Consider the following 25,309-nt stretch of genomic DNA (forward strand, 5'->3'; position numbering starts at 1 on the left):
TGATATACTTTTGCTCTGGAATGTGTTACTGAATATGTTAAAGCTGTAGTGAAAAGCTTCTTCTAATCATGTAAATATTAAAATTTTTTTTAAATATAATGGGTAAAAAATAATTCTTCAAAGCATAAAAGTTTGCTCCTTAATAATTAGTAGACATGAAAAACACTACCATTGAAATCTACCTGATGACTTTATATCCATGCTCAGATGCCAAGCAGCTCAGAAAGTAACCAACTGTGACTAGTAATAATCAGCTGTATAGAGATTAGAAACGCATATGCAAACATCTTAATGTCAATTGCATTAAAATAAATTTTTCTGTATGAAACTGTGTATTTTAATGAAATGGAGATCTTTTTTAAAGGTTAAAACCTCATTTAATTTTATGTCTTACAGGGTTTATACTGAGTATAATACTGTATAACTGTAATAATTCAACTGTATAAACCTAAAAATTTACAGCCAATTTTGAAAGAGATGCATCTTAGCTCAGGAAATTGTTATTGAATATATCAATGCTGTTGTAATGAAATGCTTCTTCTAAGTATGTGGTCATTAAATAAATAATTTTTTTTAAAAATGAGAATTTCAAGCCGGGCGTGGTGGCGCACGCCTTTAATCCCAGCACATGGGAGGCAGAGGCAGGCGGATCTTTGTGAGTTCAAGTCCAGCCTGGTCTACACAGTGAATTCCAGGACAGCTGGGGCTACAAGGAGCCCCTGTCTCAAAAAAGACAAAAAAAAAAAAAAGAAAAGAAATTTTCTGTATGAAACTGTGTATTTTAATAATGAAATGGCGATCTTTTTTAAAGGTTAAAACCTCATTCAATTTTATGTCTTATAGGGTTTATCCTGAGTAAAATATTGTATAACAATTTAACTGTAAACCTAAAAATTTAAATGTACACTACATGAGCATCACTTTTATTGAATGAAATAAGAGTAAGGCAAAATTACTTATAATATACTGATAACAGAAGTAAAATGGTTCTAAGATTTTTATACCTCTGCAAAAAAAAATGAATGAATGAATGAATAAATAAGGTGGAGGATGACTGAGGAAGACACTCAGTGTTGACATTTGTTTTCTATATATACAGGTACATCTACATATGCACCTGCACACATGTACACACACACACACACACACACACACACAATGACAATCACTTCTAGTTTTAGAGGGTTATGAAATGTTTTGTGGGGCTGGAGAGGTGGCTTAGCAGTTAAGAGCACTGACTGTTTTTGCAAAGGACCTGGGGTTCATTCCCAGGAGCACCCACCATCAGTAACTCCAGTTCCAGGGAATCGACACCTTTTTCTGACCTCCGTGGGCAATGCATGACATGGGTGCACTTACACACATGCAGGCAATACACTCATAAAATAAAAATAATAAAAATAAAATGTTTTTCACAACATGCATCTTGATTTGTATCTTAAGGAAAAAGAAATCGTGGCCTGGCTGGTAACCTGTATCATATCTTCTGACTTTCCAGAATGAGATACACAAAGAGCTGTAGGGCACTGCAGCAGAGTGCGATAGCCACCACCTTGGTAGTGGTAGTAGCAATGTCAGCGGAGGCAAGAGGGCAGCTGAAGAACGCCAGAGAAGCAGCAGAGACAATGAAGGATGTTGGGGTAGAAGTACAGAGAAGATGGAGACCCCAAGATGGCAGAAGGGAAGGGACAGGGGTGGGAGACAACAGGGAAGTGCTTCTCCTTGATGGTTCAGGAGCTGTAACCCTAGCCAGCTCTGACTGTTGCTGCTTAGGGCTGAAGACTACTCTAGCTCCTGAGTGTCAGGCCCTGTCTTGGGACCCAGAACAGTACACTCTAACTTGAGCACTTAGCTATAACCCTTTGGCTGCTAAAGTCTGGAACTATAATTCTAGTTCCCTGGGTATGTCAGCTTAGCCCATAAGTGTTTGGCTGCCAACACTAGAAGAGCTACTTTGTGCCTACTCTGATGTCCATGCAAGCAGAACAAAGGACTCCTGCAGTTCCCTGGGACAGTAAGTGGCCTTCCACCTATGTCTACCTGTCTGTTGAAATCCTCTTCATTCTCCATCCACATGTACTCTGCAAATGGGTTCTCCTTCTCCTCACGGCCATTTAATCCTTGGTCCTCTTTGGATTTCACACTGGGTGATGTACTTGCCACACTAGATCCATTCATTCTGAGAGATTCTAAAGAGGGGCAAAAGGAAGGAAAAAGTGAATGTAAGGATCTGGGAAATGTGAATTTAAAATATCCAGATTCTTCCAGAAGCTTCTCAAGTTGTAAGCCAAAGATTCTGTTTTTTTTTTTTTTTTTTTTTTTTTTTTTTTGAAAAAAAAAAAAAAAAAAAAAAAAAAAAGAGGACGATAAATCTTTCACTGTGATATATCAAAATAAAAAAAAAGCTCTGAGACAGGGTCACCCTGTAGCCCCAGTTAGCCTGGAACTTGCTATGTAGACTAGGTTGGTTTTGATCTCACAGAGATCCACCTGCCTCTGCCTCCAGAGTGCTGGGATTAAAGGTGTGCACCACCATACCCAAGCTAAAGATTTGAACTGAAATGAAAATAAACTGTTGGTCTGAGATTGTTATGGAACCAACCACATTCTGCAGTTACCAATTATACCGGTGTATATTTATTTAAGAATTGACAGGAGCAGGGCATTGTGGCTCACATCTCTACTCCTAGCATTCAGAGGTTGAAGCCAGCCTTGGTGAAACCTTGCAAACAATAAAAACTTGTCTCTAAAATGAAAACAATAAAAACAACCCCAAACAAACAAAAAGGAGTAAGAGGGAAAAAATGTACAGCCTTATGCTTTCTAGGCAAAAACACAGGGTGAGGTAGAAACTTTCCAATGCTAAATTCCCCAAAGTTCTCCAACCTACTGCAGATCAGCTTCTTTACCATTTAAACAGGAAGAGGAAATTTTAAGATTATTTTTTCATGTTTATGTATTTGTTGTATGTGTTGTCTGTGTGAGTATGTGCCATGTGTATGGATGTCCACCAAGACCAGAAGAGGGCAGGATCCCCTAAAGCTGGACTTACAGGCTGTTGTGAGCCTCTTGATGTAGGTGGCATTAAACTCAGGTCCCCTGTTAAGAGCTGCAAGTGCTCTTAACTGCTGTACCAACTCACCAGTCTGGAAATGCATTTTTTTTTTAACGTTAGCAAATAACAAATTTATTAGGTGCCTACAAGTACAAAACACTGAAAGCTGCTGTAGAGGGTTACAGAGATGTGCAGGAGATGCGCCTGTCCTCAGAGTTTACAGTCTAGACCACCGGTCACACATAAGTTGTGGAACATCACTGTACGTGATATGAACAGAGTTCTCAGAAATGTTCACATCCTCTGAATTCTTCTCCCGTCAGACATAAGGAATCCTTTCAATGGAGAAACTAAACATGGGAAAGAGACCTTTTTTGGAATTAACCAGTGACCTTGACCTTACTTCTCAGCATCTTTTGTTGCTGTTGCCTGTTCTCCCAATGTTTCTATCATAGTTTCCTAACGGACCTTTGTGTGCAGAGAATCTCAGGTGTCCTTCACCAGGGTTTCCTGTTTTGGGGTGAATGGCTCAGATGCAGCTCAGCCTTGGAATGATTCACACTCCGATTTTTCAGATGATCTATCTTTGGGCTTTGGTTGGCATTGGGTTGCAAGGTTTTGCACTCTGTATTTCTAAGAGTGGAGGAAGATGTAATGCAGAGGCAAGCAGGCCAGACTTTTTCCCTTACTTTAAACATTTAATAGTACACTTAACTGAGTATACTCTGTACAGATATAGGACAAATTATAAACTTTTTCCTTTATTTATTCATTTATTATTTCACTGAGACTGTATTCATGTGAAGTGTATTTACAATGTGGGGGCAGGGGGAGCCTTGAGGTACAAAACCCAAAAGAATATCTGAGGTATAAATACAAGTATATTTTAAATAACCTTTATCATGCTTTATCTATGTTTGAAAGCACAGTGGACAGACATGTGTACATGTTTCTCAATGGACTGGTATATACAGTATACAATCTTACAAATCTGGAGGCCATCAAGATTGAATACACATATCTTCACAAGCAACACTGATATTGAAAATACTCAAATTTTAAACTGTACTCTGAACCCCCCCAATTCTTCAAAGAACCTTTGAAATAACACTGACAAGATAGCTAAGTTATAACAATAAAAATGCTTCCTCAGCTCGCATTCATACATTATTCACCCTTCGATCCACATAAAATAAATTTACTAATACCGTCTCTTGACTCAGCCTTTACCACGACAATAAAACCTGTATAAGGACTACCCGTTCAAAAACCTGCATCATTTGTTTTTGACTCCGATGACCATTTCTCATTACTATTAAAATACAGTTTGAGGGCATTATAAGGGAAAAGAAAAAGAAATGTAAGGAAAACAACAAGAAGTCCTAAAACCAGAAAACCTATTTGTGCATGAGGACAAACTCAATTCAAATAAACGTGTAGCTTTCAGGAATACTGTTAACACCACTACCATCACCAATAACAAAAAGCCTTCTGTGTTTGGGTTAAATCTCCTTGGGACATAGTTTCCCACGTCCCCGTGTATATCTTAGAATTTATGCTACAAACATGAAGATGCTATGAATTATAAAAGGTAAACAGTTTTGATGAGCTGAGCCTGTTTTCCCAGCTACTGTGAGACTGAGGCACTAGGATCCCAAGTTCAAGGCCTGCCTGGGCTACACAATGAATTCAAGGCCAGCCTGGGCAACTTGGTGAAACTGTCTCAAAATAAAAAGTAAAAACAGAGCTGGGGTTAAATTCAGCATAGAGTACTTGCTTGGTATGTGCAAGATCTTGGGTTCAATTCCCAGCACCGAAAAAAAAAAAAAATGCTTTGATGCTCTGGTTATGGGTGTTAGCATTCAGTTTTTACATCTCACTTAAGCCACAACAAAAAAAATCCAAAAAAAACCCTTCTTTCTTTGGAGCCAGTAAGGGGAGTGATGGAGATGTTTATTCCTGAACTAATCTTACTGGTTAAAACTACATCACAGTTTGCAATAAGGTCTAAAACAAACTGCATTAAAATGAATGTCAGGGTAAGTCTACAATTACTTTTAAGAGAAAGTAAAGGTTTGTGGAGAAGAAAAAAATGCTTAAAATAACCTGGGGGAAAATGGAAAAGGGAGTTGGGTTCCCCTCCTAGGTGGGTCCCTGTGTAGTCAGCTATGCCAGGTTAGATGGGACCTGGTGCATCAGCATCCTTGGAGCATCTCAGTGTACTAGACGCTGCATCCGTCTCTACACCTGTGCCATTCAGCCAGCAACAAACACACATTCACACTCCTCTGTGCAAACCGTTCTTTGTTCATCTGTGAGAAAACCTGTCAACAAGTACCAACTCTTCCAGTGAATACATCAGTCCCTCAATGCACTGTACATAAATGACACAGGTGCATATATGTTGATATCACAGGAGAATGACATCTCTTCATTATCTCCCATAATGCATTTAAAGAGTTTTGCTTCTCAGAAGCAATTGGAATAAGTACTACTACTACTTTTTTTTTTTTTTGCAGTCTCATATTCCAGTCAAGGTCTATAACACAGACCCAAGACAAACAGGAAGAGCTTTAAAATATATATCGAATTGCTCTAGTCAGTGTCAATATTTCCATTGTTGTTTCAGGCCCCGACAAAGAGGACTCTTTCAAGGACTGGCAAGGCTCTAGAGGTAATCACCAAGGCACTCGATGCAGGTGCTTTGCTTCAGTAATCACCTAGATTTGGTATCCTTGGTTTCAGTGTTCTGGTTACAGAAGGAATCTCGGATCTTTGCCACTTCAGTTTCACACAAATGTCCAAAAGATTTTGTGTACCACTCTGGCATGTGGCCCCTTAGATCAGCTCTGCACATGTAGGAGAGTTGACTTTCCTGACCCGCAGGGTTCAATCAGATATCGGGACAGGAGCACATTAACCCTCACCCCCACCACGGGTGCCTGGTCATGATCCAGAGGTAAGAGGGCACAGGCTCCCTTGGGTAAATTAGTCCTCCAGGTCCTCAACACGACATAGTCCCGGGCAGGGTGGGGTGCCATGCTGTTTTGGACATATTGATAAATTTCAGTCTGGCTGTCCAGGATTTCGATCACTTTTGAATCCAGCAAGTCTACATCCCAGAGGTGCTGCTCCTTCAGGAGGCACCTTAGGATGTCCTCAGGTGGAGCAGGGGCTTCAGTGGTGGACCTCCAAAGCCTTAGAGGGGGTCCTTCGCTCACCTTCTTATAAGACAGCTCAGCTTATTCAGAACTGGAGTAGCTGACCCAGCTTTTGAACTTCTCTTTAAAGAAGAGATGGCCTTATAAAAGCGATCTATACAGTGCTGGAGGAAGTGTCGGTAGTCGGCAGGTTCTTCGTTACTCAGGTGTCCTAACACCTCCAGTGTGAGGGGCTTCAGCTCTTGTTCAGCTTTTTGCACTCGGCAATCATGTGGGCCAGCCCTTGAGTGGCTGCCAGGTTTTCATTCAGATCTTTCTGATCTGGTTTGCCCCAACTCAGTTTTCTTTGCATTACTCTGGGAGATGAATTCTCTCTCTTCAGGGTGAGATGGAAAAGAGAAGGGGCTAAGCACATAGCCAGGTTGGTGGGTGTCATCTGGTTTTCTTTTACAACTGCTGTGACATCGCTCAAGAAGTAGAGAAGCGTCTGGAGAACCTCGGGCATGAGCATAATGGCTGCCTTGATAGCTTGAAAGCGCTGGTTCTTGGGCACATACTGGTAAGATCTGTAGAAAGGTTTCCGAGAGTTTGTCATGAGCGGCTCAGGAAGATCTCTAAAATACTGCTTCAACATGAGACTGCCCTTCATAGTTGACACAATCCATGGCACTTTCATTCATCTGGCACAGAGCCTGAATCTGGGTTTTGACACCAGATTTTCTGAAGAGCCCAACCTGGTCCAGACAGTGGTTGTGAAGGTAATGCATGGCCTGCTGGATGCTCTGAGGCAAGGGCTGTCCTGATCACTGCATGATGACAATCAGCAGGACTCCAAACATACCCGGTCCTTGTAGTCTGGAACCTTGATCCTTTTCATGAATTTGGGCACTGCCCAACTAAAGCCATGCTTGTTGGAAGGTGTGTATTTCTCCAGCATAGCCGTCAATTTCAGGAGTGAGTATTTCTGCAGCAGGTTCATCTGGGCCACAGACTGGCAGTTAATCTGCAGAGGTACAGAGTTGAAGCTTGGCCAGTGAGACCTCTGGAAGCTATGCCATCTCAGTCTGTGCCTACTGCACCTGGTCAGGGAAGCCCCCCACCCCAGAGTCCCTTCTTTCTGGGATGTCAGAGGGCTCTTCCGGTTCATTGAGGGAGTTGCCTGTGCTGTCTAAATCACTGGGTGTTGTTCGGTCGTGGTCCACATCCAGGTGTATCTGTTTTGGAGATGACGGGCAAGGAGACACAGAGTCTAGGGCTGAGTCAGAGTCTCCCTGATCTGAAAACTTCTCTGACCACTAGTTGACTATCTGCTCCATCCCCTTCACATGGTAGAGGATGTCATCCAGCTCAGGGAAAATGTCCTCATTCTCCAGGTCAGCCAGGTCACCTGAACTGGAATAGAGGATGGAGCCCGGCATATTGTCATAGATGCTCAGGCGGCTGCTCATGGAGCTAGAAGAATTGCATCTCTTTAGTTCCTTAGGACTGTCACCGCTGTTTTCCCTCCGTAGGCTGCAATGGCCAGGGCCATGGAAGCTTCCAGTCCTCCAGTTCACAGAACTGTTATTTCCTGAGGGACCCAAAGAGCCATTGGAAAGGGCCTTGGGGAAGGTGCCAGGCTTATGATCTTCAGAAATGTAGAACACTGTGTCTTCTGGGTAGCTCTCTTGGTTTTTAAAGTTCTGTTCCATCATGTTATTAAAAGTGGGCTGACTGAAAGGGTCGAAGCCCTCCAGATACATGCCCGCCCGCTTGTTACAGGTGCTGAGGCTCCGTGTCCGGGTGACAGGGCTGGGTGTGCTGACAGTGCTGTTTGTCTCCGACTGGCTGCTGCTACTGCTGGGCTACATGGAGTTTGAAAAGCTCCTTTTTCGTACCATGGGCATGTTGATGTGGTTGCCATTGAGGGCTGAGATCTCTACACAGTTCAGCTACTTCAGCTTCTCCTCGTTCATACCCTCCTGAGAATGGGCCCACTGATGATCAGCCCCAACTTGGACGGTACCTTGTGCTTGCTGTGGTGAGAGCCCTTGAGCTTCAAGCTCTCCATCCGTTTCAGCAGGCTCGCGTCTTGGACTTAGGGTGTTTTTCTCATGGCCTTTCATACTGAAGCTGGACAGTTCCTTCTGGGAAGCAGGCTGCAGAACAGTCATCATTGCCTACAAAGTGGCTGGAGGAGCAGGCACTGATAACGGAATTAGTCGGGGGTGTTGCAGCATCTCTGCTATAGGGCACATGGGTGGGGACACTGCTGGTGCTGCTGAGGCTGCGGACAGAGGACACCTCCTGGCGCTCGCTGAGCTCTGTCAGCATGCTCTCATGACTTGCAGCACTCTTCAAGTGATAATCATTTGGGGAACCTGGCTTTAGACAAAAGACATCAAACTCCTCAAGCTGGGACCACCTCTTGCTGTCCCTCTGGAAAGTCCACTTGCCACTTACTGCACAAGGTTCATCTTCATCTGAATCTTCACTTCTCTTCCCGTGAGGACTAATTTCCAGCTTCATCACTGCACCCTTGTTTAAAGTATTTAGATGCCTGCACAGAGCCTCAATGGCATCTCTCCAAAAAACCATGCTCTCTCTTGACCAAGGAAATATCAATAGGGAACAAGAAATCTTCATAAAGCTGTGCATACTCGGGGAAACCAGCTGTCCGCAGCCAATTGCAAGCCTCCTTGGCTTCAATTTGTGTTAGGATCATGATGTCCGGCTGGTCTCTGCACATCAAGCGTGGCGCAAGGCGGCAGGCGAGCATCAGGGACGCCAAGGGAGCATGTAGGAGTCTGGATCCGGCGCCGGGACCCACGATGGCACCGGGACGCGCGCGTGCTCGCAGTCCTCAGCGCATCCTGCCTCCACAAGGAGGAGCGCTCTCAGGGAGCATGTCGACGGATGTGGGAGCCTCTCACCTGGAAGCGCAGGGACGCTCAGCCATGGCCTGGCCAGAGCCAGCGCTTCTCAGCACCCGCTGCCGGAAATGCTTTTTTTTTTTTTTTTTTTTTTTTTTTTTTTTTAATTTTTTTTTTTTCCCTCAGTTCTGGGTTTGATAACCAGGCTGGCCTTGAACTCACAGAGATCCGCCTGCCTCTGCCTCCCAAGTGCTGGGATTAAAGGTGTGTGCCGGAAATGCATTCTTAATCATCATTGTAAGCAACTGATCCTTACTCTGAGTCTCATGCTGTTTTTCTTTAATATGCATTTCAAAGAAATAATACATGTCACTTGGGAGGCAAGGCAGGATTGCCAAAAGTCTGATGACTGAGCTACATCTCAAAAATAAATAAGCAAAACGAAATAAAATACACTGTATTGATAAGCAAAAAGGAGAAAAAAGTTCACCAGTTGTTCAACCATCTAAAGTAAAGAATAATTAGCAACACTGTGCACACCACCTTCCTGACATCCAATGTATACAGCTACACACACACACACACACACACACACACACACACACAGCACACAAACACACACTCCCCAGTCTCTTCTCACTAGGAAGATGATAGGGCCAACTGACGTATGATGTGCTACATTAGCTCAGTCATAATGTCAGAGCTGTGTCTAGGGTTTCTGTGTGATGCTGTCTGTATGAACTTCATCTTTTCTAATGATTTCCTTAAGCTATCTGCTAGAAATACAGTGCTACACTGTTAGTTAGATGCACTTTTTTGAAGTTCTTGATTTGTTGCCACCTTGTCCTATGAATTCCTGGACTGGCAAGATGGCTCAGCAGATAAAAGTACCAAGCCTGACAAGCTGAGTTTGATCACTAGGTCAGGAAGAGAAGTGACTCCACAATCCTTACATGCACATGTGGTACTCGTAAACACACACACACATGCCATTTTTTATTGACATATATACATTTTCCTTATCTTTTATAAGAACCTTTACTATAGCTGTTTCTTTGGGGCAGTACTTTTGTTTACTTTGGCTTCTGTATTATTTTTTGTTGCTAGTGCTGGGGTTCAAGACTAAATAAAAGGAAAAAAGCAAACAGCACTACCAATTCTTTCTTCTGGACAATCAATATGAACCATCGCACCTTCTAAATTCAATTTTAAACCACTCTCCCCAAACCTCTTTGTTACCCCTTTCTCTCTCTCTCTCTTTTTTTTTTTTTTTTTTTTTTTTTTTGAGACAAGGTCTCTCTGTAGCCCCAGCTGGCCTGGAACTTGATATGTACACCCTGCTGGCCTTGATCACACACAGATCCATAGGAGTGCTGGGATTAAAAGCATGCACCACCATGCCCAGTTGATTCTCAACTTTTGAAAAGCAAGGCTGAGGTCTACACATGCTGTCATTCACAGGAAAACTCTATAAAGACCTGTGGTTTACTGGGGCTTAATCCCGCTCTCCCACCTCTGCTCTACCCCACCTTGACAGGCCCAGAGGGTTTCTTTAAGTATCCTTCAACAAATCATTTTCCACCTAGGCAATACTCTGGGAAGTTTGTATATGCTCTGAGAACACTAAAAAAATTCTTGTTTAATCATCTCTGAAGTTTCTGCAATTTCCTAATCTGATATAGATTTATATAAAACAGATCATAAAAGACAGAAGCTTAAATTGCAAAAAAATGGAAAAGCCAAGTGTGGTAGCACTTGGGAGGTAGAAGCAGGAGGATCAGCAGGTCAAGGCCATCTTCAGCTACATAGCAGGTTGGAGTCAGTCAGGGAAACATGAGACTGGGTCTCAAACAAAAGTATTTCACCACACACATGGCCTTGGGTTCAACCCCCAGCACTTCAAGAATAGATGGGAAACTACTCATTGAGAGTTCTAAAAGAATTTCACTTTAAGCTGGGTGTGGTGACTCATGCCTATAATGCCAGCACTCTGGTGGCTGAGGAAGGAGAATCATTTTGAGTTCCAGGTCAGCCTGTGCTAGAGTGAGACCCTGTTCCCACCCCTCCAAATTTCATCTTAAACAGAAGCCATTTAATTCATCATAGGTTTAAGTAAGACACCAAGTATATAATATGTCTATCTAGCATACTAGACAGACACAAAAGAAATCAATGTCCATTCCCAGTACAATTTCAGATTGCACAGTGTCCCATGGGAGGGGTGGGGAGGGAATACACCTCTCTACTGCTGACCTTTCCACATGCAGTGTGCCAGGACAGAAACCTGGCATGAATGCCAGTGTACCTGCATAAGACGGTGGCATTCCTAAGCACAAAGACCCTGAAGGGCCTTGGCCTTGCTGGGCAGCAGGCTATGCTGGACTGCTATTTCCAAGACCTTACCTGGCAACTGTCTATAATACTACTTCCCATAAATATGGAAATCACCCAGAGAATCAGAGTTCAGTTTTCTAAAACATTTGACTTTGCCACGCCCCCACCTCCCCATAATTTCTTAGTGCAAGTGATCCTAAGAAATAAAAAGGAAGAAAGGGAAAAAATAACCTTCTGGTTTAGAAGCAAGTTGAAGAGAGAGCAAACTGCAGGAAGCACCTTTGTTCATAAGAAAGGAACAGAAACCATAAAAACATCACGTATAGTTGCTTTGGTTTTATAAAAACCTTGGCTCTCATCCATGGTTCCTGGCTTGTAGAACTACAGTCTTGGTTCAGTTTGGCTTCAGAGCAGTTAGGATGGAAGACAGTCCTTTTTTTTAGTCTTGTCTTCTTTCTACAGTGCTGAGGCTAGAACCCAGGGTCTTGCACATGCAAGCAAACACTCTACTGATGAGCTGCACTCCAGTCCTGGACAGACTCTTGTGAGGCTGAGGCACTTCAGGTCTCAGACACCACAACCTTCCTCTGTCTTTTTCTCCCCATTGAAGGTCATAGAAGCTACAATTTCTCCTCCTGTAGGCAAGTTGCAGGAACAAAAACTATGCTTTAAGCATCCCCTATCCTTTCGTATTTGGACTGGCCATAAAGACATTCGCTGATTTATCTTGTGTGGTAGATCATAAGACCCATTTAGGCAGAAGTTCTGTCAAAGCTTGGAGGAGGGAATGCTGTAGGGGTCAAGAAGAATCTGGACAGATAGGCCCTGCTGGTTTTTCTATGCAGTCTCCTAGCACTAGACTATACCTATTCTGCCTAGTCACACTGTCACACAGTCATCCAGTTTCAAACACGTTTTTATAATTTAGTCTCCATAAAAATAAAAAATCAGGGGCTGAAGAGGTGGCTCAGTGGTAAAGAGCACTGACTGCTCTTGCAGAGGACCCGGGTTTGATTCCCAGCACCCACATGGTGGCTACAAACTGTCCTTAACTCCAGTTCCAGGGGAATCTGAAGCCCTCTTCTGACCTCCGTGGCACTGCACGACACGGGTGCACTCACATACACGCAGGCAATACACTCATACACATAAAATAAAAATGAATAAATAGATAAAATACTTTTAAAAAATCAAAAAGGCAAGGTTCAGGGAACTTCTGCACAGCTGAACATATGGGAGGCATGCAGAAAGCTGAACAAGAAGCCATCCATGAGCTGGGATGGAGGTGCACTCCAGCTCCATGGGATGAAGTTCCTAGGCCCAACATCTTTCCAAACCTCATCTTATGGACTTCTTCATTTGGCTATTTGTTCCTTTGTTGTTGTCTTTTTTTATTTCTTTATTTTTTTTGTGATAGGATCTCACTATGTATCATTCCTGGCTATATAGACCAGGCTGATCTCAAACTTACTATATCCAACTGCCTTTGCCTACCAGGTGCTAGGATTACAGGTATGTGCTGCCAAACCCAGCAGTATTTATTTCTATCCTATAAAATATCCTTTAAATTAAACTAGTTAGCATGTGAGCTGACTAGCAAACTGAACCTAAGGATGGTGTAGTAGGAACCCCAACTGACAGCCAGTTGATCAGAAGTTCCAGAGGCTGGGGAATTTCTATTGCTGTCTGAAGTGGGAAGCCATCTGGTGGGACTGATCTCTCAATATGAGGTACCTGATCCAATCTCTAGGTAGACAGTGCCAGAATTAAACATACTGGCAGACACACAGCTGGAATCTGCTTCAGGCCACACATTTCAAGATCACAGAAGTGATTTGTTTTGTGCAACATATAGTAGGAGAAACTGAGTTTGTTTTCCTTTAGTTAGCACATTATTAAACTTAATATAAATAACTTCAAAAAAGTTGAAAACACAGAAATGGTACTGTTGATATTTAGCGAAGTTCTCAGGTTGATACACTAATGATCTGTATTTGAGATCATTTACCCTATATCTTCCACACTACTGAAAAGTGTGATTTTTCCAAACAGCAGCCATCTAACAACTATATAATTGTACAGTGTTTAAAAATTAACAAAGCACTATCACATCTATGCTCTGAGCCTAGAGAAATGGCTCAGCAGTTAAGAGCACTGGCTGCTCTTGCAGAAGACCCAGGTTTGATTCCCAGTACCCACATGGTGGCTAACAACCATCTATAACTCCAGTTATAGGGGAATCCAACACCTTCTTCTAACTTCTGCAGGCACTGCACAACACAGTGCACTTACACACATGCAGGCAATACACTCATATACATAAAATAAATAAAATATTATCACATCTATGTTCTGATTGATGTAGATAATCTGTTCAATCACATTATGAGAAAAAATATTCACACAATGCCATAGTAAGTCAAAGAAAGTACCAGGTTGAGGGGTTAAGCTGCCTTTCTGTGTTATAGGCTAGTTTAAGAATCATACTACTAGGGCTAGAGAAATAGCACAGCAGTTAAGAACACTGGCTGCTCATGCAAAGGACCTGGGTTCAATTCCCAGCATCCACATGGCAGCTAACAACCACCCATAACTCCAGTTCCAGGGGATCTGATGCCTTCTTCTGACCTCCTCAGATACTACATACATGTGGTACATCTACATACATGCAGGGAAAACATATACATTAAAAAATAAAAAAGAATCACATGGAGAGTGAACAAGTACTTAAAGTACGTCTTGTTTAGTTAGCATTTGGGTAGAAGAAGAGATTCTGCTGGAGTGCAGGGGGAAAAAAGAAAATATGCTCAGGGCTATTGGAGGTGAAAAAAAATGTTCAGTTTCATAAGCAGGATTAAGAATCAGAATGTCCGCCATGCCGTCAGTCATGCTGCAGAGGCCTACATGACAGGGAAATGAGCCACTAGTGTGTGAGCCTGGAAGCGACCTTCCCACAAGCAAGTCTTCTGGAGACAGCAGCCCCAGCTAACAGCCTGCAACTTCATGACATGCTCCCAGGTTCTTGACCTACAAAATAAATATTTGCTGTTTAAAATCCTAAGTTTTGGGAATCCCTAAGTAGTTCTCTGGTAGCAGATAAGTATGGAGTAGGTCACTGCTTGAGTGTGTCAAGATCAGACCCCAAAGTAGATGTGGAGTTCAGGTCCTGCCTGGGTGTATACTGCATTAGGGAACCCAAGAACATTTGAAAGTTATAATTCCTCCATACCTGACATATGCAGGAGAAATATATGTTTTTTTTTTTGATGTTATGACAAAACAGTTGACAAACATCTCAAAAGAGAAAAGAGTTCTTTAGGCTCATGGTTTCAGAGGTTTCAACTCATGATGATCATCTGACTCCACTGTTCTTAGGCCTGTGCCAAAGTAGAAATATCAAGGCAGAAGGGCACAGTAGAAAAAAGCTGCTCACCTCAAGGCAGTCAGGAAGCAGAAAGAGAGAAATGGGGAGAGGGTTATAGGGACAAAAATCAATCCTTCACAGGCATACTTTCTCCAACCAGGCCCTAACAGCTCACTCACTAATCAACTCAACATGGACTAATTCACTGAAGTAAGCATCTCATGATCCAAACAATTCAACAGTGAAACCAGTTGGGTTCTAAGCCTTCAACACATGACCCTTTGGGGGAATACTTCATATTCAAACCATCAACAAGAAACATGCTAAAAATGGAGTGTCATTTTGGCTAAAACTGGGAAAGCACACAACCCCATTCATAGTAAATGCAGGGTTACACAATCTTGCCAAAGCATTTGACTTACCACAGTCAAGTTTAAAACAGGGGTCTTAGTTCCCAGCCATAATATATTTCAGGACTTTTAATGCATCTAGGATAATTAAAACACATGCTTCCCTCAATGCAACACTCTGCACATCCACAACTTCCAGACCCAACATATTCATACCAAAACCTGTTCTTTGCACCTCAATGAGATTTTTCAGTATATGTACACACGCACGCATGTACACACACACACACACGCATGCATGCACGCGTTTTTCTAAAGTATCATTACTACATTCAGACTTGTTATATTTCATTTTATTTCAAATGTAACTTTTCTGATTACATCTTAGCAACTCAGGTCATTAGCTCACTCCACTCATTCATTAAACTCTTGAGCAACTATTTAGCTGGGCACTGTCATGCAATGTACATAGTTCTGCCCTAGTTGTATTTACATTCTCTTAGGAGAAAAATGAGCAAATAATTACAAGTAGTTATGACATATGCCTATAATTCCAGCACTCAGGATGCAGAGGCAGGAAGATCTTGAGTTCATGGCCAGTCTTGATTACATAGGGGTTTTCGAGGCAACCTGAACACATAGCAAAACTCATCTAAAAGAGGAATTGTTATTTGTGCCATAAAAGGAGAAGTAAAAAAGACTATGAGAATACTAAAGGTGGGGGCAATCTAATCTAGGAGTGGGTAACATTTTCACTGATACCAAAAGAATGCAAATTAGTAATAAAGAATGATTAAAAGCATGTTCAAAGACTCGGGGCCTGGAGACAGCGTTTAGGAATTCAAGAGAGGATAAGAAGGAAGAGATGAGGTTGGGAAACCGAATATGGCCAGATCAGAGAGGCTCTGAGAGATCACAAGAAAGATTTTGGACTTCATCAAATGGGAGCCATTACAAGGGATTCTTAGCAGCAAAGTGACATGGTCCAAATTATGTTCCACTGTGTAGACTGGATTAGAGTCTGAGGGTTCATGAAACCAGCAGGATGGCTAATGCTGTGTGATGAAAATGCAGAGCTGCTTGGGCTACAACGGCACAAGAAGAAGCAGGCAGATTCCAAATTGTCGGAGGTTTTCTGTGTTGAACTGTGTGTGGGGAGTCAGTGTGAGAGAAGTATCAAGGATAATTTTGGTATACAGAACTGAGTGGGTGGATTCACCAGCTGTGGAACTCTGTGGGAAGGGGAAGCACAAACTTTTCTTAGGTGGTGATGTTAAGTGTGTTAGCTATATGTAGCAGGAATAGGAGGTCTGTCTAAATATAGTTAGAGTAGTCATTTCTCTAACTGGTAACTGAAGAGACTGTCTAAGGAGAGAGTAAAGAGAAAGAGATTCCAGGACCCAGCTGATGTGAGTCTCTGGAGGAGTTGGATAGAGAAGAGAAGGAGCCGAGATGAGGAGACCAGGAGAGTAGAACAGCACAGAAAAAAAAGAGATAATTTCAGTGCAGTGGACCGAATGAAAGCCCTCCAAAAGATATGTCCCTGGAACTAGCAAAGATTATATTACTTGGAAAAAGGACCTTTGTACATGTAATTAAGGACCCTGAGATAAGGAGATCACCTAGAATTATGCAAGTGAACTCCAATGATAAATGGTCTTGTCAGAGAAACACAGGAAATGGGGGTGGCAGACAGGAGAAGGAGAGCACTGTGGAGGCAAGAGGATCATGAATTTGAGGCCAGTCTGTGCTAAAATAAGACAAAATAATATAAATGTCTCAAACAAATAAGCAACAACACAACTTCATACAGCCTTCTAAATTCATGTAAAACATATTTTTATATGCCACATTATACTTCATACTACGTCAATTTCTTTCTCCTTATTTAACAATCTTCCTTTAATAAGAATATAAACTCATTTGGTGAGGGCTCATGGAAGATAAGAAGCAAGAAGAGCAGTTCATTTTCTGTGGGATGAGAAGGATGAGTAGGGAATATGTGTACAGATTTAAAAGCCAAGTTCTAAATAGTCTGCAATTAGAATGATTTTATCTCCTATATGTCTGTTTCATTTGTTCATGAAGAGGCTGCATAGACTTTAGCACAAAACATATGGAATTATCGTGCTAAGCTTTCCTATACTGACCACGAATACTCCATTAGTTATCTTCCCTCTGGTGCAGAAACAGCACTTATAGACTGCTAATGTGCTTGTCAAGAACACAGGAAATGTAAATGACTTGCAATTACAAGTTGAAAAAGCCAAACCTGGTGGTCCTAGCATGTAATCCCAGCTACTCAGGCTGAGGAAGGAAGAGTGAAAGTTTAATACCTGACGGGTCTAACAGAGTAAATAAGGCCAGCCTGGGAAACTTACTGAGCTCCTGTCTCAATTTTTTGTTTTGTTTGAGACAGGGTTTCCCTGTAGCCCCAGCTAGCCTGAAATTCGCTGTGTAGACCAGGCTGGCCTTGATCTCACAGAGATCTGCCTCCCAAGTGCTGGGATTAAAGGTGTATGCCACCACGCTTGGCCTATCTCAAATTTTTAAAAAAGTAAAAAAAAAAGGGGGTTAGGTAGAGCCTGGACTACAACATGCAAGGCCCTGGGTTCAATCTCCATTGCTAAAAAAACAAACAAAAATAAAACAAACAGGCCGGGCTTGGTAGCATGCCTTTAACCCCAACAGAGGCAGGCGGATCTCTGTGAGTACAAGGCCAGCCTGGTCTACATAGTGAGTTCCAGGACAGCTGGGGCTACAGGGAAACTCTGTCTCAAAAAGACCAAAACACAAAACAAAACAAAACACTTTCAAAAACTTATTAGTTAAGCTGTGTGTGGTGGTGTATGAATGTAGTCACAGCACCAGAGAAGCTGAAGCAGAAGAATGGCGAATTCCAGGTGGCCCTGGGCTACCCAGCAAGACCCTATCCCCAAAACAAGACAAAAATCCTCAAACAAAAGAATTCCCAACAGACAAGAAAGTCAAGAAAAAGGGAAATTACTTATGTTATCCTCAAGAGTAAAAATGTAACAAGAAGCAACTACAGAGGCATCCTTTAAATTAAACTGAAGATTCCCAGATTAGACAATATAAATGTAACACAACCTCTTCTCTGCTAATGTTACAATGCATCCTAAAATGATCTAAAAAGCTGCCATCCTAACAAACTGTTTGGGAAAAATAATCACTCTGAGCTTCATTTAAGGCAGCAGTACTGTCCTTGGACTGGACCAGAGCCAAGAACACAAACTGAAGAGATGCTCAAATAGGATTAAAAAGCACCTGGCGGGGGCTAGAGAGATGGCTCAGCAGTTAAGAGCACAAGGCTGTTCTTGCAGAAGACCCATGTTCAATTCCCAGCACCCACATGGCAGCTAACAACTGTCCATAACTCCAGTTCCAGGGGATCCAACACCCTCTTCTGTCTTCCTCCAGGAATGCACACCGTGGGTACACTTACACACATGCAGGCAATACATGCATACACATTAAAAAAAAAATGACAAGAAGGCATGTTCTATCCCCTAGTTCTTAGTCAAGAGATCACTTGGGTTCATTTACAAAACCACACCTTCCACATATGCTGGTTTATTTGGCCTTAAGAACGCCCAATTTTTTCATTTTTGCTTGTTAATTTGCTATAGATAATTTTGATAGAAAGACTAAGGATGACTGCAAGCTGTTCCTTTAATACAGTGGCAAAACGCTACATGAAACAGAAATTCTAATTACCCTAATTTCTACATCAGCAGTTCCCAAATTCGCATTCTACAAATACCAGTCTTAAAAGAGCTCTTTGAGACAAAAACCCAGAGTTAATGACCAGGGAGATGGCTCAATAAACACAGTCTTTGCTGTGTAAGTGTGAAGACCTGAGTTTGATCCCCTGCACCGACGATGTAAAAGCCAGATGCTGTGGCAAAATCCCACAGCTGGGGAGGTGGAGATGGATCCCTAAGGCTTACTGGCTAGCCAGTCTAACCAAATCAATGAGCTCCAGGTTCAGTCAGAGAAGCTTTCTCAAAAAACAAGATGGAGAGCAACTGAGGAAAACATCCATTTTTGACCTCTGGCCTCCATAAGCACACACAGAAACATGTTCAAGTGCACACACACATACATGAACCACACAAACACATCCACAGCTATGAGAATTCACTGCTCTGAGAACTCTTGTTTAATTTACCAAGCACACCTAACTTACTAATTTATTCATTTCTGTTATTTCTTTATTTATTACTTATTGCTCTGATTTGAACTCATCTAAAATCCAGGTGCTGGCTTATGGTCAATATGACAGTATCAAGAGCACCACCTTGGAGAGAGGATGAAGCCAGGTATTTCTCTGAAGTGGGATTAAGGCTGTCAGTGAAGAGGTTTCACACAGCACTCTGCTCTCTTGCCCTTCTGCCTTCCACGTTGTGAGAACAGCAGAGAGGTGCAAGATGCCAGCCTGCAAGCAGAGATCAGCCTCACCAGAAGAGCAAACCTGCTGCTGCCTTGATCCTAGCATGCAGAGCTGTGAGAAAATAAATCACACATATGGACTCAGATACCCATTTAGTTCATTTTTAATCTAATACCTATTAACAGACCACAAATTCTTACAAACAATGCCCTGAGTATGTTCTGTGACATTATCCTACTGAAAATGTACACAAGTCAGTACATACACTGAGTCTCAGTACACAATGAGTCTATAATACATTTAAACCCACCTTGATATGCAAACTCAACAGATTTGCCAATATTTAAAGGCAAGACCCACCTTCAACCCCCCCCACCCCCACCAGTTGAAGACAATCAATGTATCTTTCCAGGATGACCTCAAATGGGAGGTTAACACAGGGACCCTGACTTCTCCAGCTTAGCTCCAAAATGATGCACACTATTTCTTTATGTGTATGAGCGTTTTGCTTGTGTGTATGGTGTGCCACATGTGTGCCTGGTGCTCAAGGAGGCCAGAAGAGGCTCTTGGGAACCAAACTTAGGTTCTCTGCAAGGGCATCAAATGCTCTTAACCACTGAGACATCTCTGCAGGCCCAAGATGTATACTAACAGGCAATATTGTGAAGTGATGTCTTTTAACAGAAAAGACTAACCAAAAAATTTACCAGGGTAGATTATTACATGTAAAATATGTGTAACCTTCCTTACCAGCAAGTCTCTAAATGTCAATTACCATGGCAATTCAACTGTCAGAAATGCCACAACAGAAGTCTGAATACATCTCTGCCCAAAGTCTCCCTATATTCACCTCCATTTTACATCTGACATTTTACATGTATGCACTTGGGAAAACAAGACTCATTAGTTGTGCTGGGAATAGTCTACTTTGTAACCTTTAAAGTTTCTTGAGGCTGAGCATCTAGCATGTTTTGGTGCACCCACTGGTCCTCAATAAATAATTCTGCTTTCTGCTATTTCCAGACTATGGTACTTTAAATCTCGTTTCTCAGGCAATGTCTGTGCGTGCCTCTCAGGGTGAGGATCTGTGCTGAGCACTCTTCATTTCCCAGTAGGTTGTAATTCCAATCTCCAAAAAACATACAAATAAATATTTTATTTATAAATATAAAATTATAATATTAATACATAAAATATTTTATTTGTTATTTTTATTTATGTGTATGAGTACATTGCCTGCATGTATTTAATGCAATGTCTAAGAGGTCAGAAGAGGGGGTCGGATCCCCGGGAACTGGAGTTACAGGCATCTGTTAGCTGCCATGTTGATGCTGAAATTCAAATGTGGGTCCTCTGCAAGAGCAGCCAGTACTCTTAACGCGGAGTCATCTCTAAAGCTCCCTTTACTTTCATTTTAGTTGACACATTTTTTTGAGACAACAACAAAGGATTGTTTGCGACAGCCAAGTGTGGAGAAGAGAGTCAAGTAGTCTAAATACATTATAATGAGACAGAAACCAAGAGTACTCACTACAAGGATTTTAGGAAGAAAAGTATTTTACATGGGATAAAATTTGAAAGTTAATTCCCTAAGGAAATCTGTGCCCATGAGGGGCCAGGGTCTGGGCAGAACTGCTCTGAGGAAGGGGAACGTTTCCCTGTGCTGCAACACCATGAATACATTAGCCAGGGCCTAGAGGGATGACTCAGCAGTTAAGAGAGCACTGGCTGCTCTTGCAGAGAATTCAGGTTCAGTGACCAACACCTACATGGTGGCTAACAACCATCCATAACTCCAGTCCAAGGGATCCGACACCCTCTTCTGGTGGGCATTGCACACACAGGTGCACTTACATACATGCAGGCAAAACACTGATACACATAAAAATCACAAAATAAAAATAATTAAAAAAAAAAAAAAGATCAGCCACTGGGGCTAAAGAAAAGGCTCAGGGGTTAAGAACACTGATTGGGCCTGCAGAAGACCCGGGTTCGAATCCCAGCACCCACATGGCAGCTAACAACTGTCCGTAACTCCAGTCCCAGGGGATCCGAGAGCCTCTTCTGACCAATGTGGGCATTGCATGACACGGGTGCACTTACCTACATGCAGGCAATACACGCACACACATAAAAGTGAAAAAAAAAAATCAGCCAGAACTGGGCAAGTTGAGAGGGAAGGGCTTCACCCATGTAATGTGTGCTACACCTCACTCAGGACTTTGTAAAACTGCTTAGGAGCCTGAGTGGAAACCACCGAAGAGATAGGAGTTCATGTTTAAGTTGCAATAGAGCTAAAGTGATCATGAAATGAGAAAGCATTTAAGCTGAGTTCCCCTGAACCCCCTAAAAACAAGAAAAGGCCTCATCTGATAACTGAGTTACATAGAGGAAATGAGCAATCCACCCAAAACCAAGGGGCAAGAACAAGAAACTAACAGCTCTTCCAAGTACCTGATGGCTGTTCTCCTTTCTAACCTTCACAGTAACCAATAAGGCAATGGCTGCTGTTACCCTAGTTCTTCTAGTGAACTTTTCGGTCCAGAGACTCACTCAACAGTGGGTCTGACCTAAGGTTTTACACAACCTTGGAAGTCCAGAACTGGCTTCAGCTCAGATCTCTCTCATCTGAAGCCCGTGATGAAGGCAAATACTCTATTACTGAGCCACATCTCTACTCCTTTTGGGTTTTCTGTGTTCTACCTTAAGACACGGTCTCATTATGTCCAAGCTTGCCTTAAACTTGCCATTCTTCTGCTTCAGCCTCTGAGGATTTGGAATTAATTGTGTGTATCACCTCACCTAGCAAGTCAATGCTCTTTAATCACTACCTACTTAGTTCCATAAAGACAAACTTTGATTTTCTCAAACAATGCAAATGACCAGGGAGTAGGAGCCTGAAGAAAAATGCTATTCAGTAAGAGGACTGAGGTCTTTGGAAGAAAGGCAGGAACAAGCTTATACTATCTGCTGGTGTGTTTAAATCACAATACAGGAAATCCTTTACCATAAACATTCACAGCTGCATTCAATCTGGCACTTTTAGGAAAGAAAACAAAAACAAAAACAAAAAACAAAGCAAAAAAAAAAAAAAAAAAAAAAAAAAAAAGCCCCCAGGCATTAACTAGGGCTGTAATCTTTTCAACACCCAAAAAGCTCTACAGATTTAGAATTTTAAATTATTTTCATACATTTCATGTCAAAACTTAGCTGGCCGTAAAACCTGACTTGAGATGAGCTGAAGCCTTCATTTACTCACCAGTGTGGACTCCGAAGTATTAAAGTGCATGGTAGAGAGTACTGCACTAGAGGCTTCAGAGCATCACACAACAAAGAACACAGGAACTTCTCACCTCCTCTAGACTTACAGGCTTCATCTACGGACTTATCTTCCCAAGGATTTAAAAACCATTTCTAAGAATGACTAGATAAGAAATACTATATAGTCTTCAAGATTTCATAAACTAGTAAAATTTTCAAAATATCTCGAGGAAAGCAGGACTAAAATTACTTCATTGCACTGGCTGCTCTTAACCACTAAGCCCTCTCTCTCTCCAGCCCCCTCAATGTCATTTTATAAAGAGCTATTTTAGCATTGAAAAACATAGGGAAGCTTTAACTCTACACGAAGGAAAATCTGTTAAACCATATAAATTTAATTTTATGAAAAACACTACATGGTCATTATTTTTCTTACTTTCACAAGCTGATGAAAATTCACCTTAGACCAGCAGTAGTCTGACCTGAGGCTTAGCACCAAGATGCTTACATAAAATTACTTTTAAGCGGTAGGGCAGAAGAGATGGCTCTGTTGGTAAAGTGCTTGAGCACTGAGGAGTTGAGTTCCATCCCCAGAACCCATGTAAACACTGGGCATGGCATTAGCACACCTCTAGAGCTAAGGAGGCTTCCTAGAGGCCCACCAGTCAGCCAGTTTAGCTGAATCAGCAAACTCTGGGTTCAGAGACAGAAGGTGTCTCAAAAAATACAGTGGAACACTTTTTTAGAAAATGCCTGGTTTGTTTCCGATTAGTAGCCAGAATTCAGAACCTCTGACTTAGTCTAGAATCTAGTTTTCCCCTCCCTTTCCTCATACAGGGCTCATACAGGGATGTACCCAAGCACTGTACATAGCACAGTTACTTCTCCAACCCAAACTCTTTTCTGTTGGAGTGAGGCGTGAAATGAGTGTGTGCTCATACAGGGATGTACCCAAGCACTGTACATAGCACAGTTACTTCTCCAAACCAGTTGAGGCTAGACCAGGGGCTCAATTAAAAAACTGAGACTATGGGAGGTGGAACAACAGACATTAGAGAACTGACAGGCCAGAAATGCTTGTGGAAGCTCTGAGTTCAGACAGATACCATCTTCTCTAGCTGACAATAAATAATAATTTAAAAATTATGTGCAGCTGGGAGTGGTAGTGCACACCTGTAATCCCAGCATATGAGAAGTGGAAACTGGAAGGTAAGGAGCTCAAGACCATCTTTGGCCATACAGAGTTCTAGGTCAGCCTGGACTACATGAGCCCCTGTCTCAAAAAAACCAAAAATACAAAATGAATAAATGTGTATAGCATGTACGTAAATGTAATATATTTATAGCAGTGCACATATATACACATCTGTGTATTCCTTTGTAACTGTCTCCATTTTTCCATTTCCATACCAGGTCTATTGAGTTTCGCTTCAATTTTCACCTTCAACAGGATTTCAGAATTTAATAGTATCACCTCAGACAGTGCAATGACAAATCACTTAAAAAAAAAGGGAAGTGAATTGCCAAGATGGCTCAGCAGGTAAAAGTGCCTGCTACAAGGCCTGACAACCTGAGTTCCATCCCCAGAACCCACATGGTAGACAGACAGAACTTATTCTAGGTTGTGTCAAGTTGACAGTTAAAACTAACCACCACATAGCTGAGAATAGTGATGCACACCTTTAATCCCAGCACTCAAGAGGCAGAGAGGCAGGCAGGTCTCTGTGAGATCAAGGCCATTCTAGTCTACACAGCCAGTTCCAAGCCAGCTGAGGCTACAGGGAGACCCTGTCTCAATCAATCAACAAATATATAATTAAAAAATCAGAACACAGTATATACCTATGTACAAACGCATATGGCAAAATCCCTTTTCTATGCCTATTCTCCCACCACAAATGCTGTAATCGCTTTTTTCCTTCTTTCCCTCCTTTCTTCCTTCCACCTTTCCTTCCTTCCCTCAACCTCCTGAGTGCTAGGGTTATAGGCAGGCACCACCATACCATCTTTTAATTGGTTTCCTTTTGGAATTTCTTTTTGTAAATACACATATATATTTTTACTATATTCTTTTGCCTCAACACAAAAAGTAGCATACTAAACACTAAATATATATATTAGAGCTCCTCTCCATCAGTATACAGATTGTTGTCGTTCTCTATTTTACAGTGTACGTGATATGCACAGTCAGTTCCCTTCGATGGACAATAAAGTCACCCCATCATGCTATCACAAACAGTAAGGATAAGCACTGCCACCTACACATACCCAGTTCATTCTCACTATGCCTTTGAAGTGGCCTCTGGAAGGATTCTGATTAGGTAACAAGGTCACATGTTCACTGGGCTCAAAGTTAGCCCTATTCCTAGATCTCACTATACAGAGTAACATATAGAAAAGACATCTACAGACAAAGCTAGTGTACCCTTGGGGGATTTATCTCATAAAAATGACTAAGCACCAAGGATAAATCCCTTTCTATTTTAAAAATGCAAATATCTGTATATACACACATGAA

General features: G+C 42.0%; 1 protein-coding gene and 1 pseudogene across 4 annotated transcripts in view; both read right to left on the reverse strand.

Annotated features, from left to right (window-relative positions):
• Paip2b (poly(A) binding protein interacting protein 2B) overlaps positions 1 to 25,309 on the reverse strand; it is a 47,547-nt gene that overhangs the window by 16,682 nt on the left and 5,556 nt on the right. For all 3 annotated transcript variants that reach the window (XR_003848023.1, XR_003848022.1, XM_008824699.3), the window contains exon 2: positions 2,041 to 2,189. Coding sequence is in view for 1 of the 3 variants with exons in the window: in XM_008824699.3 (XP_008822921.1) it covers positions 2,041 to 2,178 (138 nt within the window). In the remaining 2 variants the exon portion in view is untranslated. The remainder of the gene's footprint in view (positions 1 to 2,040; positions 2,190 to 25,309) is intronic.
• Positions 5,614 to 9,114, reverse strand: LOC103726961 (annotated as a pseudogene). The gene has a single exon (XR_606925.3). The product of XR_606925.3 is annotated as a rho GTPase-activating protein 7 pseudogene (transcript).

The sequence above is a fragment of the Nannospalax galili genome, unplaced genomic scaffold (genome assembly GCF_000622305.1).
Source record: "Nannospalax galili isolate Female #2095 unplaced genomic scaffold, S.galili_v1.0 scaffold389, whole genome shotgun sequence".
Lineage (NCBI taxonomy): Eukaryota > Metazoa > Chordata > Mammalia > Rodentia > Spalacidae > Nannospalax > Nannospalax galili.